This window comes from Drosophila yakuba, chromosome 3L, assembly GCF_016746365.2.
Source record: "Drosophila yakuba strain Tai18E2 chromosome 3L, Prin_Dyak_Tai18E2_2.1, whole genome shotgun sequence".
In the NCBI taxonomy this organism is placed as follows: Eukaryota; Metazoa; Arthropoda; class Insecta; order Diptera; family Drosophilidae; genus Drosophila; species Drosophila yakuba.
Genome location: NC_052529.2, coordinates 1,719,365 through 1,735,207, shown reverse-complemented (window position 1 = coordinate 1,735,207; position 15,843 = coordinate 1,719,365). Strand labels below are relative to the sequence as shown.

General features: G+C 46.3%; 3 protein-coding genes across 12 annotated transcripts; 2 read left to right on the top strand and 1 right to left on the bottom strand.

The window, feature by feature from the left end:
* Nucleotides 1-3: 3 nt before the first annotated feature.
* Nucleotides 4-15,799, top strand: LOC6532432 (protein draper). 10 transcript variants are annotated; one of them, XM_039374609.1, is made up of 12 exons: nt 4-589; nt 7,098-7,331; nt 7,390-7,553; nt 7,618-7,743; nt 11,154-11,400; nt 11,540-12,579; nt 13,082-13,288; nt 13,355-13,855; nt 13,915-14,223; nt 14,286-14,429; nt 14,519-14,551; nt 14,676-15,799. In XM_039374609.1, the coding sequence occupies exons 2-12, from the start codon at nt 7,231-7,233 to the stop codon at nt 14,930-14,932; spliced, it is 3,129 nt and encodes a 1,042-aa protein (XP_039230543.1). In that variant the 5' UTR covers nt 4-589; nt 7,098-7,230; the 3' UTR covers nt 14,933-15,799. The 10 variants fall into 10 exon arrangements, with proteins under 10 accessions (XP_039230543.1, XP_015049345.1, XP_002093179.2 ...); XM_015193859.3 differs by having other exon boundaries at nt 14,283-14,429; XM_002093143.3 differs by having other exon boundaries at nt 5-589; nt 13,918-14,223; nt 14,283-14,429.
* On the bottom strand, nt 5,664-6,934 carry LOC6532435. Its single transcript, XM_002093146.4, has one exon. The coding sequence runs from the start codon at nt 6,761-6,763 to the stop codon at nt 5,846-5,848; it is 918 nt and encodes a 305-aa protein (XP_002093182.1). The 5' UTR covers nt 6,764-6,934; the 3' UTR covers nt 5,664-5,845.
* On the top strand, nt 7,760-10,718 carry LOC6532433. Its single transcript, XM_002093144.4, has one exon. The coding sequence runs from the start codon at nt 8,334-8,336 to the stop codon at nt 10,611-10,613; it is 2,280 nt and encodes a 759-aa protein (XP_002093180.1). The 5' UTR covers nt 7,760-8,333; the 3' UTR covers nt 10,614-10,718.
* Nucleotides 15,800-15,843: the final 44 nt, after the last annotated feature.

Sequence of the window (15,843 nt, the reverse complement as noted above, 5' to 3'; positions counted from 1 at the left end):
ACACTCGCGCAACGGTCACACTGGCGAGTGCAGCTAACTGAATTGGTTGTCCGCTTTTGCTCAATTTTAAATAAATGAAATAAATTCCTGCTCCGTGCGGTTGTGTGCGTACGCAAATATAAAATAAAGTAAACAGTAATTGCGGTGCTTGCGAAAACGAAATGAGCTCCAATTGAGCGACGAAAATACTTAAGTGCATAAAGAATTGCGTTGTTGTGCGTCGCGTTCGTTGTTTTTGTTCTTGTCGCTGGTGGAGTGCACGAAAAATAATTGTTTTTATTCAAAGAGGTTGAATTTTAATTGCTATATCAGCTTAGTTGCGAGTAGTGTGCCAAAATATAGAGTCGCGACAACGAAAACGAGTTTTGTGGATGTTGAGAAAGTAAAAACATTAGCAAATATACATACATATATGGCTATACATGTGTAAGGTGTTGTAAGCATTTAAAAATACAAATCCTCTCCAGATTTTAGTGGCCAGAATTTCGTAAACGTGTAATTTTAAATTGAGTGGAATTCAATTGCGAGTGCATTCTTGGTTTGTTTTGAGTGAGAACCGAAACCAGTTTACGCCGTACTTCTTGCCAAGGTGAGTTTTAACCCCAATCATGGCAGTTTTATATCAGTCTTTAGTCTTTGTTATCGTGTTAAGAATAAGAGTTTTCTTTCGTAAAATGTGTCATTTTTCCCTGGATTTACGGAAGTTCCAGTTAGCTTTGTCCGCTCTCTTTCCCTTGCTCCTCTCTTTCCCTTTCCAGCGGTTTGTTTATGGCCGCAGTAGTGCACTTGTGTGCGTGTCAATTAGCGCTTTTATTGGCGCACACCAAGAACAGTTAAACCTGTTTTGGTTTCTCTTTCGCACAATTTAATGGCCTTTCTTTTGCTTTGGTTTTGCGCTTTCGTCTTCTTCTTCTTTGTATCTCATGCATGTATCTTTTTATCTGTCATGCGGGGCAATCTCAACAAATTGGCGAAATTCTCTTTCATCGACCCCCTGCGCCCTACCTCTCTTCCTGGAAGCCCGCATCTTCTGGATTCTTTCCAGTTTCCAGATTGCTGCGGAAGCTTCCAGCTGTCAGAGTAGAAACAACAACAACAACAACAACGACGCAGCGGATCAAATGAAAACTCAGCCAGCATAAACACACACATATCCGAATAGCCTAACCAACGCACACAGCTGCAATTCTTTCCAGATGAGATCCACAATGAAATACAGTCGAGCATCTGTAAGGCAAACTAATGGTTCTGTACGTTTTGGGTTTTCACTACTCCGCTGCCGCCAGAGGAATCCAATGGCTGTCCATTTGCTATGCATATGTATGAATGCATATAAATAGTTCGAATCAATTTGAATGATCTACCATAAAATCATTTCCTATATTGCATATTTTATATTTACAATTATTATTTTAAACCCACAAATTAAGATTTAGAAATTTTCGAACCTCTTTCGCGCAATATCAAATGCAATAATAGGCTTGTAAAGAATTTATTAAATTAATATGAAATAAAATGCGATCATATTTTCCCAAAAGAAGCATTTTTAATTTTCCCACAGTTTCCTTAACGAGGCGATTTGCAGCTCAGCCTTATATTTCTGACACTGACAATGGAACTTGATTTTTATTGTCATACGTGATTTAATGAACAATGACGACTGCTTAGGACTTGAGCTTCAAAATGCAATGCACAGCGAAAAGTCCCCACGAGCCATTGCAAAATTAAAAGCTGAAACGGCACTAAGAGGTGTACTCTCCCCACCCTCATATCATATCGTATCATATCATATCTATCATACCATACCGTGCATGTTAAAATGCGTGTTCAGGTTCCTTTATGGAGCCTGGCTTTGTCGCCGCCATGATTACTCAGCTTTATTGATAATGCTGGGTGAAGTGGCAGGGAGTGGCTGGGATGAAACCTCGTGGGGTTTCTTGTCCAATGGCAGTGGTTAAAGAGCAGCCCATCGCCCTGGATGTTCGTTTTCCCCTTATGATTACGACAGTCTCTGTTGTCTATCTTTTTGCTTTGGGATTGCATTATCCAACATTTTCCTTTGCTTTCTCCGTATTGTTGCGAGTGCAGTTTGCTTTTGCTTTTGCTGATGATGAATATGCTAAATTCTTGCTCGTTTGTCTGCATTGCAAGGTGTGGGTGCCTTTCCACTAGAATATTATACATATGTTTTCTTGATTTTCAGCTGCAATCCGTTCTATTCTCTGAATCAACCGTGGAGCTTTTGGCTCTTTCCGAATTCGGGTTAGAAATCGGAGCTTCGCCCGCTAATTGGCCAATACAAACTGAGGTGTTGAGTGTGGGCTCACCTGTGAAATGAATGCGAAACAGCTGAAATCACTGTCTCTGCGACTGACGTGTTTATATATAAATAGCCTATATACTTCATTATGACAGCTAACTGCCATCCCAAAATCTTCTACGGAACTTATTGTCTCTTTGCTTTCATTAGGCTGTTCACTGAATGTCTTGATTGGCCTAGTATTAACGTAGAAAACGAATGTAAGTCCCTAGAATATTTTTGTAAAATTGCAACGCAGAACATCTTGTTTTCATACCAAATCAATTTCTTGCCATTGAAAACGTTTGTTATTGGTACAATTGTTTATGGCAAATGTGTTTTATCGGCTGGACAAGGCGTTAAATTGCCAACTGAACGTAAAACATATGCGTTGCGGTTATTTGAGATGTGGATTCAGTAAATTCGACTTTGATTTCGCTATCCAAAGTACAGCTCAAGTGAAGGCCCCTTTCATATAGTATGTAGAATGTTTCTGTTTTTATGGAGCGGGAAGCGACAATCTTTGTTTAGTCTCTATCAAGTGCGCAGTACTTAAAGTTGGAGAATATCTGGCTCATTTTCCCTCCTTATGCATAAGATTATAAAAACCCAAACGGAATCCAGATGTCTAATTACGTAGTTTGCAGTTACATAGGCAATTGAATTAAAAATATACACACAACTTAAGGAATGTATTACCTATTCTTAGATCAGTTTTTTAAGTATGGATGGTACGGAAATAGGAATTGCTTTCAAGTCGATTTACATTTTCTCTTACGTTAAATATCATTCTAACTGCAAGAAATTGATGAATCTCATTGATTTCTGATCAACAAAGCTTTTTCCTCAATCCAATGTTTTCCGCAGTTTTTAGTTTGCACGATCCACTTGAATGTAGTTTCTTTCGTCGCCTTCATCGAAATTGAAGGAATTAGTCATATATAAGTACCTATACCTTCCAAACACTTGAAAGACCCCTGGGCACGTAGACAGAGTGTCAGCGGAAATGGGCTCCTAACTTATTTGCCAAGGTTCTAATACAAGTGCTAACATTTTATGACCCTTATTTGGAACTTGCACAACTCTTAGCCAGCCCTTTGCGATTAAGAATCACAATCAGTACGTCTCATCGGGTTTATGTTTGTCCAATACTGCGCACAGATAAGAGCCAGATAAATGTTTGCAGCAAACTTGAGGTGTGCCACAATTACACACACGTTGGGTAAGGGCGGAAATACAAACCGGCGAGTTGGGGGGTAGGTTGACCCGAAGTTCTGACCAGATTTTTCTGAATGGGATCCGAGTGACTCAGCATCAAAACACATGCTGTTCATGCGGCATCTATGAATGGTGAATGGATTCGATACTCAATAAAACAAACTGTGCCGAACACGTTTTCCATTGAAAAATCTCGCACACTCGCCTATTATTCAACTAACAAATCCATATAGTTTATAGACTATAGGCTAGCATTGTTTAACCTAAGGTGACTCATCCACGACATTTTCATTTAGCTCATTAAAACAGCAATCAGACGTGTAAACAAATAAGTAAATTGCGAATGTAAACTTGTTTTCTCGTGGCAGTCCACATAATAAGAGTGCCTTTCGCGTTTTAATATGATTTATGCGGCAGGGAAGATACAAGTTTATTTGCTTCCTAAGTGGCAAAAAGAAAACTAATGGCGATGGGTTAATGTAGCACCCTAGCTTACGGTTAACATTTTTGATTCCAAAGGTTTACACTTTGTTTTAAAAATCTTGTAGACTTACTAATCTTTCTATTCATTCCTAGCGGACTTAATGGCTTAAATATATATCACTCAAACGGCCAGCAAATTCGCACGATTCGTTGTCCATGGTAAATTTTATGATGTTACGAGATAGTTTGGGATTATTCTATTAGTCTTTGTCCATGACACGATTACGCACCTTCCGTTCCGTGGATTTGTATATTTATAGAGAGACTGAATTAGTCACCTACATCGTACATACCTCGTTTGTACATACAAATTTCAGTGAACCGAGTCGCTGTTGGGATGAAGGGTGAATGCCTGGGTTGTTCTTATCGCCCGGCGTTATCACTTGTAATCTCGTGAGCAAAGTCGAGGGGTTGCTAAGTGTTTATCTCTGTCTACTTTAAGTTTTATCGCCAAAGATTTTTGTTATCGTACTACTTCGGGAGGTAGTATCTAAACGACGAATTCATTCCCGAATGTCTCTAAAACATTATCGTTCTACAAACACTCCGTTTCAAACAATTTCTCGGCTGTAATAGATTTGGCGCCACTTGAATACTTTCGGCAGTTCATCACGCGATTTCTGGCTAATGGCGGCCTTGACAATTGGGTTGATGAGTTAGGGGAGCACCTGCCGTGCGATTAAGTGAATCAGATTTCTCGCTGGCTAGAAATGAAGCCGGCAATTATCTTTGCAATATAAACACAGATTGTGGATCACGACAATCCCCACGTTAATTGTAGGTACTTTCCAACTGACCAGACATAGCTGGCCCGTGCTTCATGTCAGTTCCTAATAACCAAGTAGTGAAAGAAAGAGCTCTCTTTTGTCCGCGGCTTTCATAAATATTATACGAATGTGAACCTAATGTTTGGTATTAAAAGTGGATCTTTATTTCCTGAAAAACTGTTGTGGCATTAATTGCAAGTGGTTCGGCCTGGGTAATTTTACAGATAGCGATCCATGTTTATGCAATCCATTCTTGTTGGGTCACTGGTAATTGTAAACCACGCTCGCACATTACTTGGCCCAGTTCACACGTAGACTTGACACAATTTATGGACAAGTTCTCAATATCTTTTACCCCAATGTTGGGTTGAAATTCGAGAAATCACATAGGCGACCTCTGGATACTTAGGAAGTATGCCCTGGGGCATTGAATGGAAACTGGAGGAGGGTCTCCTGGGTTTTCCCGATTTACTGCCCGCTTTTTATATGCCGTGGAACTTGGATGTGACTGTCAGTGGCCAGTGAATCATATAATATACTATAAATGGGGCTCTTAGCTGGCGGGATGCAATTGAAAGTGAAATTACAGAGAGCATGACCAACAATGGCCCTCAATCTGTGGTTCTGCCCCATGAGCGACGGAAATGTTTTCGTTTTGATTTGTTCACATCCATATTTATCGTGCAGAAAAAATGGCAAAAAAATATACACAACAAATGGAATTGATGAGTGGCGAGCGGATTAAGTTGTAAACAAATATATACATTTTATATCTAATAATCAGTTCACACATCAAAAGATGGGCAGATATATAACACATTTTGAACAGATTGCAATCTTCCAGAATGAAAATTTTTATATATTATAAACCCAGGCTGATCCCTAAAAAAAACCAATACGTTTCTTTTTTTTTATTTTGTTGCTGCAACACAAAATATAGTTTATGTTCAGGTGGTTTCTTCTTGCGATGTGTCAGGTGTGATTTTGTGGAATGCGCTGCTCTAGTGTCCTTGTGTGAAGTCTGTCTGATGGCTTGGGGTGCTGAGCTTCTGGGCGCTGCTCCTTGCCCACCAATGGGTTAAAATGCGCGTCGGCGCAGCTGACGAACTCCCTCCGCCACGCCGGTTCTCATGGAAAAGACGAAGGATATGGCGAAGCCCACCAGGCTGAGGAGGAATAGCCAGGGCGTCACCAGCACCACGATGAGAAAGAGCAAGGTGTCATTGCCCTTGGCATTGGCCAGGCGCCATAGCATCTGGCGCAGGTAGCTGCGCAACTGGAATTTGGCGCAACCCATGGGATAGCGAACGCCGCCGCAGAGCCATCCGAATCGGGTGACCTGGCGGAAACCCACAACCGCCACCAGGGCCAGCAGTTGCAGCAGCACCAGCAGATGCTTGGCGATGGCCGACTGTCCACAGCGCTTGATCATCACCTGCAGGCGTTGGCGCCGCTGCTCCGGCTGAGTGTCCATTATGTAGCCGAAGGCACGCCGCCAGCGGGATTCCGGCAACTCTGAGCCGTTCTGCTTGCTGCATAGGTCACTCTCGGAGTCGGTTTCCGAAGTCAAGTCGGTGGCTTGAGCCGGTGTATTTTTCTCATGCCATTGAGTCTCATCCGAGTTTTCCGGTGCGGAGGTGTTCTTTAGCTTGGACATCGATGACGTTGAATGGTCGCCCTCGTAGTGGCCATAGTAAGTGGAGATGGGCGGTACTGGGAAGCGTTGGCCACGTCCCACTCCGCCGCCACTCAGGATGTGCTGGGACATCGCAGGAAGAGGTGGCGGCAGCGAGTCTAGACCAGCCCCATCGACCAGCAAGCGCTTGCGGCTAATGGAGCGCATCAGCGGTTTGGTGGGCGTCTTACCCAGAAACGGCATCCCGTTGAGACCCTCGGCGAAACCAGCGCCTTCGCCGAACTGCGGGGCATTGAAGTTGAAGGCGCTGGCTCCGAATCCTCCCGGGCCGCCATTGAAGGGCAAATGTTGCTTGTGCATCCTCTTCTGTTGGGTTCTTGAGTTTTAGAATAATTAGGTTACTGTCCCCTCTGGGGATATTTGTTCCCAGTTACTTATTGAGCAGCTTTCAATTTCTGGCTGTGTTGGAAATTTTCTACATTTAGACTGGACTCGCTTGAACGAGAGCCTACGACCCGGAAAAGCTTTACGTCACAAACTCAGAACTCACTTGGATCCGGTGGTCACTTCAACTCTAGTTCAGAAATATGTACTTATTAATTTAGATAAACACATGCATCTCTATACATTAATATATAATATCATACAAAGAATGCCTGATTTCACTAAATTCATTCTCTCTTTGTTCTTGCAGTTGCCTTTGGTTTAATCGCGACTTGAGTCATCCCATAGTGAAAACTGACTGCGATTATCAGTTCAATGTAATTCGCCTGTGAAGCTGCATCAGTAGAAGAAACTCATTCCAGGTCCTGGAAACCACTGCCACCATGTTGCGGGTTATCCTCATCGCCTGCCTGGCCCAGCTGGTACTGGCTCAGGCGGATCTTAAAGATCTGGATGGACCCAATATCTGCAAAAGGAGAGAACTGTAAGCTGGTCCCTGATCACGACAAATCAACTAAACTAATGAGTACTTCTACCTTTAGGTATAACGTAGACGTTGTCTACACAGAACTGCAATCGTACCAGGAGCGCGGCTCCACCTGGTGCGTCACATTCCCGCCAAGGTGCTCCACCTATCGCATTAAGCACCGTGTGGTCAATAAAACCAAGACGATTGCGAAGAATCGCATTGTAAGGGATTGTTGTGGTGAGTTGGGCATTTCTGGATGTTTGACTTTACTTTACATCTTACCTCTGTTAACCCCTTTTAGATGGCTACATCGCAAGCGCAGGAGAATGCGTGCCGCACTGCTCGGAACCCTGCCAGCACGGAAGATGCATCTCCCCGGAGAAGTGCAAGTGCGATCATGGTTACGGAGGACCCGCCTGCGATATAAGTTCGTTGACTCCTTAAGCTATTCGTTTCTTGCCCCTAAGTGTTTTGTGTTCTCTACGGAATTTGTACAATGAATCGCCTTGGGTGTTCCTAGGGTGCGGCTCATCCGACAATCCGGGGTTTTTATATTTTTTTAAACTGCAACTTTAAGATATTCCCGGACTGCCTGTGATGAGCCGAACCCCGTAGATAAGAGCTTGTTTAATCACATAAGCAGCTTTGAAGCTTTGTCGTTCTAAATGCCCTTGCAAAGATTACAAATTTACTGTAGGCTGTCTTGTTCTGTTGCTCGACTGTAGGTTTTATTTCTAAAAGTATTTGCAGACTACTGAAAAATGATAATTAGAATCAGAAACTTACATACATATTATACAAATTTTGCCACCGACCGTACAGATCAGAATTATGAGCTCACCCGTACAAAAAGAACAAGAAATTTATTTCGTTATCAATGATCTAACTAAATCAAAAATAATCTACCAATATGACAACACATTAAAAGTCAAACAAATACTTCATACAAAAAAAAAGTAAAAATATAAAAACCATAAAAAGAAATTCACCGCTAACACTGACATCTTGGAACGTAGGATGGAGGAAGAGGACACAGATTACTTGCCGCCGCCAAACATCAACAGCTTGAGTATACCGAATGATCCGGTCCTGCTGGCCGTGTATGAGCTTTACAAGCCGCCCCTGACCGCCAATCGGAATTTACTCTCGGAGCGCAATCGAGAAACCTACGCAGAGGCGTTTAATGATGCCGACCAAGTGCCCACTTTGGCGGATCTGTGCGTCCGACAGATGGCTAAACGTGGCAATGCCGACGTGCCCGACGCCGTGCGCCAAGATCCGCAAAAGATGCGCGTCCACTACGACTCACTCGATGTGGAAGTGCCCCTGCGCGAGTGCTACTTCGTGGAGGACGCCAGCTTCTGGAGGCGGGTAGTCCTAGCTAAGAGTTCCGAGACGTGCCTTGCACTGAAGAGTTTGCAGGATTACGACTGGCGCGGCAAGGGACTGAGCCTGAAGTACGTGGAGCTGGTGGAGGCCTGTCCGGCTGCCCTTTGGCCAGAGCAAGAGATGACCGAACTAGCCGCGCTGATAAAGGATCACGTGCGCTCCATGGACATTCGGCACCTGCAGCCGCCGTCGGAGTATGCCTTCCGGAAAGCAGAACGTGAGGAAGACGATTTGGAGCCGGATATAACCTCCGAGGAGTCTGGTAGCATGGAAATTTCCAGTGACGAGCCAATGACACCCGAAGACGGTGAGGAGGAGGGAGAGGAAGAAGAAGATGAGGCAGGTTCCACCACGCGTGCAGAGAAAAAAGCTATTGGATTCAACACATCATTTAAGATAAGCTTTTCCGGCGATGAAGATGACTCCGACAACGAGCGTCGCAAACGTCGACATGAACGGAACGTCGCCCGCCAACGATTGCGGGATCTAAAGGCTGCCAGGGATGCGGAGCACGAGGAGCGCAGGCGACGTCGTTCCGCGATGCGGAAGCCCAAGGAGCCAGAACCCAAAAAGAAAAAGAAGCGAAGGCAGCGAATAAAGGGAGCCTTCGATATCCGCGTAGAGCCGGAACCGGACGATGGCGATGACAGGGTCTTGGACAAACGCAACAAGCAGAGGTATCTGGCGCATCTAAAACAAGTGAAATATCCGGAAGAGGACTGCACCCACATCGATCTCAGCTTTCTACGCCACTTTGTCAACCTGGTATCGCTGAACTTGGAGTTCCTCGGTCCGGCTTTGGGTAGGAAGTACCACGAGCGGAATGCGCTCTTTTCGATCAAGGACATGATTCGTCTGGCTAGAGGATTGGTGGCATTGCAGCAGCTGCAGGTCTTCCGGTTTCGAAACAGCCGACTGAGTACCTTCAAGCTATATACCGTGTGCCGAGCGCTGCGCACGTTGCCCTTGCTGGAGGTGGTGGACTTTGGGTACAACCAGATGACTGACGACTGTGGCCCCGAGTTGGGAACTCTGGTGGAGCGGCTTGGCATGCTAAAGTCCCTAGAGCTGGAGTACAATCGACTGGATACGCGCGCCATGTCGGCCATCGGAGCGGCACTGCAGCGATCGAATCTCTCCAGACTGGAGTATTTGGGTTTGGCCCACAACAAGTTGAGCGGGGACTCTCTGTCCATCTTGTGCAACGGCATCAAGGACACCGAGCACGTGGAGGAGCTTGATGTGTCCGGTATCGAGGCGAATCCTCGGACAGTTGTGGACCAAATAGGCTATCTTCTGCGGCATCACGAACCGCTTCGTCGGCTGAAAATGGTGGCCATTCCTTTAGGGTCGAAGCTGGGCATAAAACTTATATGTGCCCTGGCCGTTAACAAGAATGTTACCCAATTTGACTGTCGGGACTGCGACTTGGACGAGAAAGAAGAGTTTGAGGCAAACGTGGCAGTCAGGCGGAATATCTATGGCGAAAACAGCTTCGTCACGGATACGAAGCGCTTCCCCAGCATCGCCGATGTGTTGGAGTTTGCCAAGACGCTGAAGCATCCGATGGTGCAGAAGGTAGAGAATGATATGGCGAAGAAGAAGGAGTGCTTGCCGTACTGCCCGACTCCGACGCCAAGTGTCCGTAGTCTCCCGGCACAGTCGCTGGTGGCGGAGGAGTCGGAGTACGATATTTGGCAGATGCTTGGCATCACGAAAAAAGTGACCAAGGACGACTCTCCCGTCGAAGAGCTAGTGAAAAAAGAGAGTTCAGTGTCGGTGATCAAGGAGCCCTTTGTCTACAAACCCAACGAATTCAACATGGAGGAGTTCCGAGCCCACGTTTTGCTGCCGGGGCCGAGCAACAGGCACTCCTACTTCATGAAGGAAAGGCGAATGGATTACTAATCTGTTCGCAGACATTTGTATTCTCATCCAAATTGAATGTTTTAACAATCGACAAAAAGACAATGATTAACCTATTAAAAACCAGAATGATTAACCTATTAAAAACCAGAATATTAAAATAGTATAAGTAGTTAATGGCCTCTGCAAGGGCATTCCTTCTTTGGACTACCAAAGATCTGCACGTAGTGTCTCTGTAGTTGTACTTCAGCTTTATGTTGCTTTGTAGCTTTTGTTGGTTTGTCCTTTTAATTTGCCACCATGTCTCCAAATCTAACCCCGACCACCCACACCTACACTCCACTGTCTCACACAACCATGCAGCTCACTCCGGCTCAGTTATCCAGGTGCAAGCAGGCTTTCGGTCACTAATTCCCTCCACCAAAGCGGGAGCATCCGGGAGCGGAACTTCGTCCGGCTCCTGGGTTTCTCGTGGCTAGCAAGCAAAAGGCAAAAGCAAGAAAACAAACAGCAACTAACTGTCGAACCCGTACCCTGTGATCCGTAACCGCAGCTAACCAAGTTTGTGTCACCCTTCGCTAGATTGTCCACCCGGCTGGTACGGCCGGAACTGCTCGATGCAGTGCGACTGCCTGAACAACGCGGTATGTGAGCCCTTTTCAGGCGACTGCGAGTGCGCCAAGGGCTACACCGGAGCCCGCTGTGCGGACACCTGTCCCGAGGGCTTCTTCGGGGCCAACTGTTTCGAGAAGTGCCGATGCGAGAACGGCGGCAAGTGCCACCACGTGTCCGGCGAATGCCAGTGTGCGCCTGGTTTCACGGGTCCCCTGTAAGTGGAGGATCAGGCAAAATGAAACGTAGAATGCAACGCATACTTATCGTGGCTGTGATTTCAAGCCGTTGCATCCTGCGGTTCATTTTACTCCTGCTCCAACGCAAAACCCATACTAATCCTCCGCTCCAACTAGATGCGATATGCGCTGTCCGGACGGGAAGCATGGCGCCCAGTGCCAACAGGACTGTCCCTGCCAGAACGACGGAAAGTGCCAGCCGGAGACCGGGGCTTGCATGTGCAATCCGGGCTGGACGGGCGACGTGTGTGCGAACAAGTGCCCGGTGGGCAGCTACGGCGCGGGATGCCAAGAGAGCTGCGAGTGCTACAAGGGAGCGCCCTGCCACCACATCACCGGCAAGTGCGAGTGTCCGCCCGGATATCGCGGGGAACGCTGCTTCGACGAGTGCCAGCTGAACACGTACGGATTCAACTGCAGCATGACCTGCGACTGCGCCAACGATGCCATGTGCGATCGGGCCAACGGAACGTGCATCTGCAATCCTGGCTGGACGGGTGCCAAGTGCGCTGAGCGGATCTGCGAGGCGGACAAGTACGGAGTGGACTGTAACCACACCTGCGAGTGTGACATGGAGCACACGGACCTGTGTCACCCGGACACGGGCAAGTGCCAGTGCAGCATCGGGTGGAGCAGTGCTCAGTGCACAAGGCCCTGCACATTCCTGCGCTACGGTCCCAATTGCGAGCTGACCTGCAACTGCAAGAACGGAGCCAAGTGCTCGCCGGTCAATGGTACGTGCCTGTGTGCGCCGGGCTGGCGCGGACCCACCTGCGAGGAGAGCTGTGAGCCGGGCACATTTGGTCAGGACTGCGCCCTGCGCTGCGACTGCCAGAACGGAGCCAAGTGCGAGCCGGAGACGGGCCAGTGCTTGTGCACGGCGGGATGGAAGAACATCAAGTGCGACCGGCCGTGTGATCTGAACCACTTCGGACAGGACTGCGCCAAGGTGTGCGACTGCCAGAACAACGCCGCCTGCAATCCGCAGAACGGAAGCTGCACCTGTGCCGCCGGCTGGACGGGCGAGCGGTGCGAGCGGAAGTGCGACACCGGTAAATTCGGACACGAGTGCGCCCAGAAATGCCAGTGCGACTTCAACAACAGCCTGGCCTGCGACTCCACCAACGGAAGATGCGTGTGCAAGCAGGATTGGGGAGGTACTAGCGGGATTTCTATATACCTACCTCATTGAACTCACCTCATTTCATAGATCACTGAGATCTGAAATCATAGGATAAAGCCGTGATTGATAGTTAAACTAGGTTAGGGTTAGGCCCATTCTTTTGTGAATACTTCAGATACAACCTTCTAAACTGTGAAGCTCGCATGATTTGCTAACGCATCTTTATGGTAGTTTAGCAACCTTGTTTCTTACCAAAAGAATCTTGCATAAACAGTTGAATTAGGCAATACAATTTTCAGTCGAATCCTTTTAATTTTGTAATACAGAATGTCTATGAAAGGATTTGCCTATAACACGTTAATCAGTAGCATCCTGTAACCTAATTACTGCACACTGAACTCATTACTTTCATTTTCGAATCTATTTTGCATGCCCACGTTTCATTTCCTTAATTTAATTTGCTTTTCTGGTTTTGCACCTTTGTGTTCCTGGTATTTGTTGTCCTTGTCTGATGCCCAACGATCGAACAACCCAAGGCGTTCATTGCGAGACCAACTGTCGGAGCGGTTACTATGGTGAAAATTGTGATAAAGTTTGCAGATGCCTGAATAACTCCTCCTGCGACCCCGACTCAGGTAACTGCATCTGCTCCCCCGGTTGGACTGGTGCCGACTGCGCGGAACCTTGCCCTTCTGGGTTCTACGGCATGGAATGCAAGGAACGCTGCCCGGAGATCCTCCACGGTAGGATATTGTGGTTGAGATAATAAGGCCCAAGTAACACAGTCATCACTACTAACTTTTTTGTAGGCAACAAGAGCTGCGATCACATTACAGGTGGAGTTCTCTGCCGCACTGGTTACATAGGACTCACCTGCGAGCACCCTTGTCCGGCCGGACTCTACGGACCCCGCTGCATGCTTAAGTGCAACTGCGAGCACGGCGGCGAGTGCAACCACGTGACCGGCCAGTGCCAGTGCCTGCCAGGGTGGACAGGTGCCAACTGCAACGTGTCCTGCCCCACCGACACGTACGGACAAGGATGCGCCCAACGCTGCCGCTGCGTGCATCACAAGGTGTGCCGCAAGGCCGACGGTGTGTGCATCTGTGAGACCGGCTGGACGGGCACCCGGTGTGACGAGGTGTGTCCGGAGGGATTCTACGGCGAGCACTGCATGAATACATGCGCCTGTCCATCGGAAAACTTCCAGTGCCATGCGGCCCACGGCTGTGTGTGCAGGAGTGGCTACACCGGCGATAACTGCGAAGATCTGATTGCCTCCCAACGTGTTGCAGACCAAAGCGAAGATTGTAAGTTGGTACATTACATACATTAATCTACTTTACTCATTCATTACCACTTTGATCAGCAGCGAGCCGGGCGAGTGTAGCTCTTACGCTAGTGCTGATGACCTTGTTTGCTTGCATAATCTTCGCCGTATTCTTCTACTACCGTCGACGGGTCTCCAACCTGAAAACGGAGATCGCCCATGTGCACTATACACATGAAACTAATCCACCAAGCTGGCCGCCCAACCACAACTTCGACAATCCCGTGTATGGCATGCAGGCGGAGACGCGTCTGCTGCCCAATAACATGCGTTCCAAAATGAACAACTTTGACCAGAGGAGCACGATGAGCACGGAGTACGGCGATGACTCCAATGCCTGTGGCAGGGGTAAGCTTTCTGAAGAACAACTTTTTGAGTCAGTGTCTCATAATGTATAGCCTCCACAGTAGGTAGCTACTCGATCAACTACAACCACGACCTGCTAACGAAGAACTTGAACGCGGACCAGACCAATCCGATTGTGTACAACGAATCCCTGAAGGAGGAGCATGTCTACGACGAGATCAAACACAAGGAGGGCTACAAGGATCCCGGTATGTCACTAGACTTTTACATATTCAGGCTTAGTAACTTCACAACTAACTATGTACTCCACATTTGCACACATTACGGCATGAATCAGTGAAAATTTATAGCAAGATTTTGTTTCCCGAGGGTAAGCTAGTGTTCAGTGTTAAAGAACCATTTCTTGTAGTGCTCTGTTCCGCTTCTCTCATGTCCAGTGTTTATAAGACATATTAAAGGAAACAATGAACTAATTGTCTGATTTTATACGCTAGATGAGTATGATCACCTGGACTACTCGCGCCCCAGCACCTCGCAGAAGCCGCACTACCACCGCATGAACGACGCCATGCTCAACATTAACCAAGACGAGGAGAAGCCCAGCAACGTGAAGAACATGACTGTGCTGCTGAACAAGCCGCTGCCGCCCACGGAGCCGGAGCCGCAGCACGAGAGCTTCGACAATACCAACACAAACCTGGACAACGTGTCCACGGCGTCGCCGAGTTCCAGTCCGGAATTTCGCAAGTAGACAGCCGGAACAGTCACTTCACCCGCTGGCTAGATTTTAAGTCATATTTTTTATTTGTCGCAGGGCAAGAATTTCCCAACTGGTACGTAACGACTTTAGTTTAAATTGTTTCCTAGAACTTCAGTTCGTGATGTTATGTATTTCTGTGTAGCGTAGCATTTGTCTTGCATTCGATATGTTATCGCCTTTTGTGTTTTGGCGCAGCAAAGCCATGTCAGCTCAACCAATTGTAAATTATTATTTAGGGGCGCTTTACAACCCAGCAAAGGTCCTCACTTTTGTAAATGACTTCTTCATTCGATTTAAATTGTACTAACAATTATGCTCATTCGATTTACCATATACGCGTTTAACTCCCTAAGTGAGATAATATTAAATTAAGTACCTATAACACCTCTTCCTGTTAAAATCGCGGAGTGCCTGTGAGGCAAACTCGAAACGGAGGTTGCAATAATTTTAAATCGAACCCATGCATATACAGATTGATATCAATAGCATAAGTATATGGTATTTATATTTTTAATAAGATACTTATTTTTAGAGTGCATAAACAATACATTTTATAAAGATCACATTAGGCATTGATAGACTATTTTGAATGCCGTACAATATTTGTAATTAATTGTTATCCAAATTTAATGCTGATGCTTTGTAAGAAGGAAACATTTGGCCAAAATTGTATAAAACTCATATTAGATTCTAGATAACATTTTAAAAAGTAGGTCAAATATTGGAACATTATGATTGTGTCAACGTTAACCCATTTATAAATCTACCCTGAAAAGCGTTATGTTATCTCCATATACACATATTCGATCTTGAGAGAAACGAGGATAATAAAGATGATAATACAAATATGTTAAAAAATGCATTTCCTTTTCTACCCACTTCACCAGGTCAATAGTCACGCA